The sequence below is a fragment of the Diadema setosum genome, chromosome 19 (genome assembly GCF_964275005.1).
Source record: "Diadema setosum chromosome 19, eeDiaSeto1, whole genome shotgun sequence".
In the NCBI taxonomy this organism is placed as follows: Eukaryota; Metazoa; Echinodermata; class Echinoidea; order Diadematoida; family Diadematidae; genus Diadema; species Diadema setosum.
Window position 1 is genome coordinate 15,212,553 of NC_092703.1, and position 10,932 is coordinate 15,223,484.

Consider the following 10,932-nt stretch of genomic DNA (forward strand, 5'->3'; position numbering starts at 1 on the left):
CACTGCACTTATTCCCTATCACTAAAGCTGGTATCTCACTGAGCGGCGAACGTTTGCGAACGTAGCGAATTTGAGATTCGCCAACTTTTCTGACGAATGTTTGCGAAAAATCAAAGTTCGCTTCTGCCATTAGCGACAGTTAGCGACTTTTAGCGATGTTTAGCGACAATTAGCAACACTTTAGCGAATGTTTGCGAAAGTGTTTGCGAACACAGGTGGCGACTATTAGCGAATGTTTGCAAATGTTAGCGACAATTTTGCAAATGTTAGCGACAATTTTGCAAATGTTAGCGACAGTTTTGCAAATATTAGCAACTGTTTGCAAATCCTTTGCTACAATTTTGCGAATGTTCTTGGATCTAGAAAAGTACCAGGCGATTGTGTATAGTAAGACCCATAAAACGACATAAAACCTTCCACTGAATTCAGATCTCTTGTGACAACCGTTCAAGATGGATTTCCAGGATATGGAAATAAATTTCTGCCAAGAAGAGGCTCAAGGTGTTGCTATCCTTGAAGAGCTGCTTTGTCAGGCTGCTGCTACAGCTATTCTCTCTAAAAAAGAAAGAATGAAAATGTTCACTCTTGAAGAAGTGAATAACAGAAAAGAGTGAGTGTCAAGTGAAATTAGAGTGATTTTGGACTGAAAATGTTCATTTTCACTCATTTTGGAGTGACTTCAGGGATCACTCCAAGATTTTCGAGTGATCCCTGAGGTCACTCCAAAATGAGTGAAATAGATATTTTCACTCAAAATTCACTCCAATTTCACTCAAAACTCACTCTTTTCTGTAATTCACTCCTTCAAGAGTGAACATTTTCACTCTTTCTTTTTTAGAGAGTTGTGCAGCATAAGAGAAATAAAATAAAGAAAAACAAGAAAGGAAGAAGAAAAGAAAGAGAGTCAGAGAGTGCTTGTTGCAGAGGACAGACTTTAGTCAATATGAAAAGCTTTTGAAGCAATTACAATCATGATGGAGATGTCAAGAGCTTCAAGAACTTTCTTAGAGAGGAACCTTGTCTGTTTCAGAAGCTTTTATATAGGAACCATGTGGTTACTTGTTCGCTACCAGTGGCGAATCATATAAAAACGTTAGCGACACCGTATTACGACCGTTTGCGAATTCTTACGAGTGTTTTGCGAATGTTTGCGAATGTTTGCAACCGTTAGCGAAAATACAAATTCGCAAAGGTTCGCAAAGAAATTTTGAACATGTTCAAAATTTCTTTGCGACAAGAAAAACTGTTTGCGACAATAAAACCGTTTGCGAACTTTCTTGCGAATGTTAACGAACCTTTTGCAACCGTTTACAAACCCTGGCGAATTCCCAAATTCGCTACGTTCGCAAACGTTCGCCGCTCAGTGAGATACCCCCTTAATGCAGATATTTTAGATGTTGCTATGAAGTGCACACAAAGTATGATGAAGTTCATGCAACTTCAGGTATTGAAGCATTAAAGTTATTTCACTGTAACATCTTTACGCAATGGCATTACTAGTTATTTGAAATATTATACGAATACATTGTGTTCCCCTATTTATGCTGTTAAAATTGCCAAGTGGGTCCTTTTTTTTTTAGAATAGGCGATAATTTCTTTCAAATAATTATCGACAATAGGCCCTATCTATCTATCTACTATATATCTATCTATCTATCTGTCTGTCTGTCTATGAGTGTGTTGGTCAGTGCTGTGCAAATGATAATATATCTATTTGTTATAGACTGTGGAATGGGAATGTCTTATATTGTAAAATGTAGGTAAATTTCAGACTGCAGGCTTTAGATATGATGATATATATATGAGAGATTTCGATGACCATTCATGTGTTATCATGTTATAACAACAGCTTGTTTAGTCTAGGACTGTAAATCTGTTCATGCAGACTGGGAAAAAATATCTTGATATCGCACTTGTAAATTTTTTATACAATGTACTTTAATCAGCGGGAAAAACAGTGTGAGAATACTGAAATTCTTGTTTGAGTGAAAGAGAGAACAAAATGATAAAGTGAAAGAAACGTAGAGTTACATTAAATTGTATAGTTTTATACCATCTCTAATTCGTTGTTGTTGTTATTGTTGTTGTTGTTGTTGGTGGTGGTGGTGGTGGTGTTGGTGTTGTTGTTTATTTTTATTTTTTCAGCGGGGGGGGGGGGGTTACTAAGTGCCAACACGCAACATAACTACCTACTATGTACCAATGTTACTATCGTTATTTTATAATAATTATGTATATAGCTTTGCGAGTATCGATGCACGCGACGGTGGATCTGCTGCATGCATGCATGCTGGCGGCGAATGGGAAGAAATACACCGCTCCCTGGCCGGTGTGCCATCACACACATGCCGTACTGTGTCTAGTGCGCATGCGCGTTGCTAACGGTACAATACAGCGAAAGCGTCTACTACGGCTACTTACTCGTTTGTTTCCAGGTGTCCATGTCTGGCGTTTCTAACATTTTTGTGTCATCATACACGACATGGATCAAAATCCTGATAAATACTTCATTTTGCATGGTCGGAGAACTCCTATAAGGTACGTGAATGCATCCTTGAAGATTCCATCTATTCGTGCAGGTTTTGATGGCGGTATTTACTGTGAAAATTGCTCACATAGCATAGGGCAGTCGAACTTTGTACGGTCGCTAGGTAGGAAAAGCCCGCAGCTACTGCGGCGAGCCGGATTGGCGGAGGACGTAGGCTGCAGCTTGTGACATAGAATGTAACGTTAGACCGATGGGATGCAGCATGCAGGTACAATGTACATGGGTGTATGCAAGGGGGGGGGGGGGGGGGTCGGGAGGGTCGTACGACCCCCCCCCCCCAAATTTTCAAAAGGTCCACTTTTTGTAAAAGACATTTTTGTTTTTTGAGGGCTTTTTACTCTATATAGAAATCTAGGCCTAACTTGAATTACAACAGGGAAAAAAAAGTGACCGGTGTTCCAGCAAATTGTCAACAACCTCGTAAATTTCATAACTTAGTTTTAATATGCCATAATTTACCTTATTTCTAAGCCGCACTGCCATGCCGAAAAAGTCACTTTTGTATGCACCAAGTGGCCCCATTTTAAGATATAGAATTCAGAAACCCCCTACCGTCGGAGGGGGGACACCCCCCTCCCACACCCTCCCCCCGCTCGGTCGCTCCGCTCCCTCGCAAAGGTAAAGGTCCAAAAAATTTTTATTACGACCCCCCAGAAAAAAATCCTGAATACACCCCTGATGTATCTGTCTCTTCACAGTGGGCTTCTTATCTGACATTGGGACATGTATGGTCAGTTCCCCGCTGACCATTATACATGTCCCAAGGTCAGATGAGAAGCCCACCGTGAAGAGATAGATATTGGTATCATTGGACATATGTAGCTATTTTAATTGCATTGGTCTATTTGTGGTGGTAGCTAGTGCTGAGCTCCGTTTCATGACCTTTGATGAAAGTTGTCAGGCCTGAGCCTGACAAGTTGTCATCCTCTGCTGAGACTGAGAGTGAAGAATGCAAAACCACTGCATGTAGTCTCACGCGTGAATGTTCGTTCTTTACGCGCAATAGAGGGGTGTCGGTTTCAATGTACAGCGTCGATGTGTTACTGTAACCCCGGGGCGCTGTAACCAGTACGTGTTGGGGTAGCTGGTGCAGTTAGTCCTACTGATGCTAGCCTATACTGTGTCTCGATCCAAGTCTAGTCTACATGTAGAACCCAAAATTTGTGCATATTTCAGTCACAGTACATTCTATGAAATTCTGCTCACATAGAGCACTTTAGAATAAATTCCAATCAAACCACAAGTTCAGTGGTCGATACTGGATTTTTTTTTCCTTTTTTTTTTTTTTTTTTTTTAAATAGTATCATCATCAAACTCATTTTACTGGACTAAGCAGGATAGGAAGGGGTCCGTACCTTGCCATCCTGCACCGATATGCGGAAAAATCTAGTGCACACATACATGTATATATATTAAAACCTAGAAGATCTAAAAGATGTGTGTGGGGGACCATCAGCATGATACCAACACTTATTAAGTTACATATTCCTTGTATAAACTTATATTTTAAAGAAAATATGACCAGCTGTCACCTCAGTTTGCTTGGTTGTGGTAATAACCCTGCAAAGTTGCAAGCATACTGCACACAGTTCCATGCTCACATTTTTGTTCAGTACGCTTGTAGCAATTTTACGCAGGGTGGCGGATTTAGGGCCCCTGGCGATGTGCGGATACCTCACTAGTTTATGTAGAGTTTATGCGGGTCATTGCTATAGTTGGCAGGCACATACGCATGAATGATACATCATAAATTACCTATACAGTGTCATACTAATATTTTCTTGTTTTGTGTTACTTTTCTTCATCATAGAGACAAGGATTCGACGTTCCTTTCAAACTCTCAACGGACGCTGAGTACAAGGAATCTATCTCAAACAACCCTATATCATACCGATGTGAGAAACTCCATTCTACGTAACTCTCCTGGTGAATGGACTGGGCATCAATCTCTGGCAGAGACGAAGCAATCATGGCGGAGTCCCTCTCCGGAAAATCCCTATGCGGAAGTTCAGGAAAACTTGCGTGCCAAGAATTCTGAGCTGAGCCTTGACCTCAGGAGTCTGAACAGCAGTTTGAATAAAAGCCTCAGCAAGAGTGTGAGTTTCAGTGATAAGAAGACTAATGCACAGAAAAAACAGCGGGATGATGATGAGCTCAGTTTAGAAGACACCTTTGAAGAAGAACTGCAGCGTCTAATTGATGCAGACACCCTTGAACTTGAAGAAATGGAGCAGAATTTTGCTGGCAAGTCGCAAAGAAAGACAAAATCTCAGTGGTACGTTGAACCTGTACACCTTACAAGGGACTCTGACTATCCAGTCTTCAGTAGTCTCGGCGCAAAGGAGCACACGGTCTCCCTGGTCAACCGCACCACCGGGGTACTCGGCACTGAAATGGCTCAGCGGAAAGTTGCGTCAAATATCATGCTGGACGATGAGGCTAAGCAATACTTTCCAGTGACCTTGGGAGAAGTGCCCGCGATTATGGAGACCCTAACCATGGCCCCACCCCTGGAGACAGCTGCGCAGGCTGTGAGGGACCGCACAAGTAGGAGTGTAATGAGTGATGTGGGCCGCAAACCAGCTAGTGCCTCAGGGAGGCTAAGAACTTCACAGAGGAGAATGCAAGAAAGTCAAACTCTGCAAGATCCACAGATGAAGGCAACCAGAGACTACAGTTACTTGAAGGTGAGAGTATGGCCAATTTATCATAAAGACGATGGCCTACATACTGTATATCATGCAGAGACTCCAACTCTCCTGCTTTCAACGGGAGATCTCCCGCCGAAAGCCCATTTTTGCAAAATCTCCCGTTCTCCCGCTTGAGATTCAATTTCTCCCGCCCTGGCTGTATGTCTCACGCTTGAAATGATTCCTTACTTTAATAGTGTCATCATAATATGTTGAAAATAAGCCTGAGATAGCACGAGAAAGCATCAATAGAACCCTAGAGCTGCCAGGGCCCTTAGGTATAAGCGGGCCCTGGACCCCAGCTGCAAGGAACTTCGCGCTCATGATGTGCGCTTCGCGCACAACAAGTTGCAGTATCCCGTTTGCTAGGGGTGTCAGGCGGGAGAATCTCCAGATCAGAAGGTGCTTGGGGTTGGAGTCTCTGTTTCATGTACATAGTATGTATGCATGTTGACCTGTACTTGCTAGATGCTGGACAGAGTCCGACTGCCTTCTGCTGTAAATATCTGCAGCTCTGCATTTTATCTGGTAGATAACTGTGTCTGGAGTCAATTAATGGAAATACACATTTGTATGCCAGAATGCACCATGCCATTGTAGCATGTGAGACTGTACCATATCATGACACACAGTATGACACACTGTGGCACAGGTTTAGGTATATTTAGTGTATTCTTTATTGCAATCTTGCTCCTAAGGTGCTGTTTTTGCATACTTTCCTAATTTATACATGTGCAAAATTTTGTAAAAGCTCAGTCAGCATGTCATAAATGCGGGAAAGTTACATTATTAGTATTCCTTTTATCACTTCTAGTTTAAATCCAACCGATAGAATAGTATTCAGTTTGTCATCTACCCCATTACAGTTGTACATATTGCTACATTAAACTGGAGTACTTTCTAATGTACCGCAACATAAAAAGACATTGTGTTCTTTCATTGATTACGCCAAAGTGTAGATTTAACATTTTGTGATTAATTATCAAACATTTTATTACTATGCAAAATAGCTTGTATTAAAATTTTTGCTTCATTTTGTGTAAAAAAGGTGCCTTACATATAACCAAAAGTACTATGGATTTTTCTAATGTTATGACTATTGTAACACTGTTACGTTTGATGAAATGGAATTGTATGCTTCAGAAACAGAAAAAAATGATATGTCATCTACAGAAAGATACAGGAAGTATCATGTTATTTTCTTTCTACATCATATAGGGCCTATTGCTGCATACGTTTATTTTCCTTCATTTGTTGTCACTGTGCAGGCATCACAGCAGTTTGTCGATCAAAAGGTGGTGGCATCTCCCTTTGAGTACGAGCTGGCCAAGCTGCGCATGGAGCGGCTGCGACTCGAGGAGCAGCGGATCCTGGAGACCAAGCGCCAGGACGAGCTTGAGCGGATCCGGGGACCAACCCCAAAATGGTGAGAACTTGGAAACATTTTACTCAATTTGTTTTTATTGTACGTGCTGGTTGCTTGTGGTGCCATTACACAGAACTGCTGTGCTGTAAAATGTATTGGTTAAAGAAGATTATCCTCTCAAAAAAATTATTACATCACTGATATCAAAGATCAATGAAGAGGACACATGGTATTTGTAGTTACTTCTAGTTATGTTCTCATCTTTTTAGAAGAATAGCTGTCCCTTTAGTTATTTTTTTTTTGCCTTATTTCGTTATCATCATTATTATATTTTCTTTTCTTTTAACTCTCAACCCCAGCCAAGAGTGATTTTATCAATGCCTGCTTTCTCGTTAGCAACAATTGAATATCCACTATTTACATGTGCATTTTCAATGCACCCGCGGAATTCTTTCAATACTATTGATCAAATGTGTAATTTGAAATCTAGAATGGTTAGTACCATGGATCACAGGCAGTGGTCTCTGTTATGTAATATATAGTCAAAATATTGTCACGCCTGTCTTTGTATTATAGTACAATGGTATAAGGTATCTCTCCTTCATGGTCAGTGTTGTGGAGAAACCTGTTTTATAAGATGGTATATTATCCTCTCTTGAAAGTGTGACATTTTAAATGTGTTTTCATTTCTAATGCAGGTATGAACTGAAAACTCCAAAGTTTACCTACGAGCATGCCAAGAACAATCAACTCATCAACAGCAAGAAGGAGTGGCAGGCGTTGTATGACTATCGGACTGAGCTTCTGTCTGCCTCTCATGAGTTCACCAAATCTGCAACCTGAAGTGTGGCACATGCGGCACACCAGTGGGGTGATTTCTCAGGCGTGTTTCTTTGAGGACAGCTCACATACAGTACAGATCCTCCGGGTCTCGACGTGGTGGTGTACTTCATGGTTGCGTCACAACGCAGGTTTCACAGTCCTGACAATCTGACTGCAAAAATGTTGGAAAAGCTGCTTGGACGTGTCCTGCTGTGATCAATACGTGTGGACATGCATTCAGCGATAATCTTGTTGATCCTTAGCAGCTGATATAGATAATAGAAAGGAGTTGAAGTTCAAGTAAAGATGGGCTGAATGAAAAAGAAGCATATGGAAAAAGCCTTATTTAAGTTGTAAAACACATTTATGTGTTCACTCAGGTTCACTGGTATGGCACCAAAGAAAATTATGACAGTGAAGAAGAATTATGACAGTGTGGAAGTGGAACTTGCATGTTCTGTGTAACGCATGCAGGATAGGCTGTCATAGAGAACAATTTTATTCCAATGCAACATCAACATCATGATAGCATGTGATGTGATGGTTTAATTGGTTTTTGAAACACTGCTCATGAAAAAAAAAAAAAAAAAAAAAAATATATATATATATATATATATGATATATTGTGCTTCTAGACTTTCAGTTCAATTCCCTTAAAAAAACAAACAAAAGAAACACTCTCAGAAAACATCAAAAACCAAAAATCAGCCAAGTTGACTTAGTACTGAGATCTGCTTTTCAAGTCGAGTGGAAATCAACCTGTGCCTCTTTACGTATGTTGGTTTGGTGCTACATTCAATTCTCACGTACTTTCAATCGACACGTGATTGTGTTGGGTTTGGTATGTAATAAAGCTGCATTACTTTGAAGTCATATTCTGTGAGCAAAGGCCAAAACAATAAAAAAAATATTTGATCTTACCAAAAATCAATAAATACTCAATTAGTAATGGAATCATGCTTTTAGAATTAGCTGAATATCACTTTGGTCAACTGCAAACAGGTCTCTAATGAATAAATGTAAGATGCCATAGGTTGCATAGTGTGAATTGCTTGGAGCCATGCAAAAATACCGGTTCTATTCCAATCATCTTTTCGCCTAGCAGTGCAATAGCAGAAATATGAGTATGTGAGTGTGCGTGTGTGTGTCTGTGTATGAATGTGTTCTCCATGCATGACTTTGCTATCTGGGCAGTAGTAAGGAGAGATATAATGCCAAACTCCATATTTCCATAGGACTTTCATTTTTCTGGCATTGCTAATTGCATCACTTTATCAAGAGAACATCTCTCCATTCTACCACTCACAATGTTTTCCTTGTACCTCTAGGGACATAGGTAAGAATTTTTCAGGAGTTCAGTTCTGTTTTGTTTTTCATAGAAGGAAAGAGAATCATGATTCTCTTTTCTTTCTTCTTGTTCCCATTTATACAAACTTGTGCTGTTTTGTTAGGTTGGATTAACTCTGTCTAGGTAATTTGAACTTGGGGCCAAGTTTTGATTTAAGCTACACCACAGCACAAAAGTTTGCAACCGTGTCAAGGTGACAAGAACTTCACACTTCCATCTGATTCAAATTTTGTTCGAATTCCCTTGCCCCATGAATGGAATCCTAACAGCATGTTTCTCTGTGCCATCATTGTTCCACAGCACTATATATAATGAACTTGTATGTGGCTGCTCACATTTAATGGGATCAATACTCAGGAATTTATCTGTTTGTACCAACATACTGCATACTTGCACTGGAGCAGAAGTGTGAAAGTACATGTATATGGTACAAGAAACTTCCAGCAAAGCCAGTAATAGTATTACGTGTGCTTAGGGTTATGTTGCAAATTGACAATTTCTATGTTGCCTGTGCCATATCTGTAGGTTTGAACTTCCTACATTACATGCAGGAAAAACAATTACAGTTGCTCCCATAGGAAGTCACTCCATCTCAGTAACACATACAGTAATTGGTTATATTGAGTATGAATAAAATTCATAATTTACTGGTAGATTCTGTAGATGTGTTTGTGCAAATATTCATAAAAGTGTTACAGCTGCAAAAGGAAAAACCCTTCCCAATGTGAGTGAATCACTGTAAAAGTGGAAATTTTTGCAGTGTAGAAATTTTCGCGCATTTAGCGCGACCAGAAACCACCGTGAAAATAAAAAGATGCAAATATATTTGTGGCTCATATGTTTTACAAAAAAAAAAAAAAAAATTACTCGCGTGAAAATATCCACTTTTACAGTAATGGTCAAGATGTCAGTCATGCTGACAGTGCTGAATGGATGATGATGAAAAGTGTTGTATCAATTCTTGTTGCCAATATCCTAATCTGCCAGGGCAGCAAAGAGTCAGTGAAGCCACTGTGACCTGTAGGCATCACCATCTGAGTACAGTGAACTCCTGTTGTAACAAAGTCCTCAGAAGTGGCATTTTTCTTTTGCTATATCAAAATTTTATTTTAACCTAAGGAAAAAACAATAAGAAACATAAACTGCATAATGTTGCTGCCTGAATTTTTACTTCATTATATCTGGAATTTTTACTTCATTATATCTGGAATTTGCTATAACCGTGTGCGTTTTATAATGGGAGTGCACTGTATATCAGCCAATATTCATATGTTTGACCACTTTGGGAGAGTAGTGAAGTGGGGTCTTCTATGTACATAAGGTATGACTCTCCCACACAAGAAACAGACAGCTTCTCTGAAGGACTTGTCAATAGAGGAGGTGAAATGCCTTGCAAAAGGGTACTGAAAGGAAACCTTGTTTTAGCAAGCTGCTTGGTAGGTACCACTGAAATTTCCTTGTTATTTTTGGTATCAGAAGTTACTCAAGAAATAAACATAAAACAGAATATACGTGTACCATAAATGGAATGTGACCTGCAAAATTACCTTGTGATATCAGGTACCTCACTATATCCGACCTCACTATAACAAGGTTGCCCTGTGCTGCCGGGTTGGGCCTCAAACCTTATGCATGCGTGGGAGCCCGCAGTCTCATTCACAAAGTCTTTACCTTTCAGCCACAACAGCTATGTCCCACTACTCAACACAAACAACATGGTACACATGGCTGACGTTCTCACATGACCATTATGTGACCACCCAGCTCAAAACCCATAAAAAAAAATATGCTGAAATGAATTTCACTCTTCCACATAATTTACTGAAAAATGAGTAAGGTCTACACTTTTTGAAGAAAAAGGAAATATACAATTTGTAACTTGTTTAAATTGGACCATCCTAATACATTTACAAAGTGATTGAAATAAGAGGAAGGAGTTGCAGTTTTGTAGAAATGGGAGGAAAAAAATACAAAAGGTTAGGGTCACTAAAGCATGCAGTTACAAGTATCAATATCCCAGAGAAGCAGTGCCTGCATAAAAAACTTTTTACTTCTATTTCTGTTTTTTAAAGTTGACAAATTTTGACAGTAGGTAGAGAAAAGATTACTCTCCGATAAGACAAACTTAAAAAAAAAAATGAGTCTATCAACCCAAATG

General features: G+C 39.7%; 1 protein-coding gene across 1 annotated transcript; it reads left to right on the forward strand.

Annotated features, from left to right (window-relative positions):
* Positions 1–2,405: 2,405 nt before the first annotated feature.
* On the forward strand, positions 2,406–10,148 carry LOC140243137 (uncharacterized). The gene is made up of 4 exons (XM_072322864.1): positions 2,406–2,538; positions 4,359–5,235; positions 6,507–6,664; positions 7,303–10,148. The coding sequence occupies exons 1-4, from the start codon at positions 2,483–2,485 to the stop codon at positions 7,445–7,447; spliced, it is 1,236 nt and encodes a 411-aa protein (XP_072178965.1). The 5' UTR covers positions 2,406–2,482; the 3' UTR covers positions 7,448–10,148.
* Positions 10,149–10,932: the final 784 nt, after the last annotated feature.

What these genes read in the sequence shown, in the direction of transcription:
- LOC140243137 (XM_072322864.1), top strand. Translation starts at nt 2,483, where the DNA reads ATGGATCAAAATCCTGATAAATACTTCATTTTGCATGGTCGGAGAACT. An exon ending in GAGACTACAGTTACTTGAAG is followed by an intron (nt 5,236 to 6,506) that starts GTGAGAGTATGG and finishes GTCACTGTGCAG; the next exon opens with GCATCACAGCAGTTTGTCGA. An exon ending in CGGGGACCAACCCCAAAATG is followed by an intron (nt 6,665 to 7,302) that starts GTGAGAACTTGG and finishes TTTCTAATGCAG; the next exon opens with GTATGAACTGAAAACTCCAA.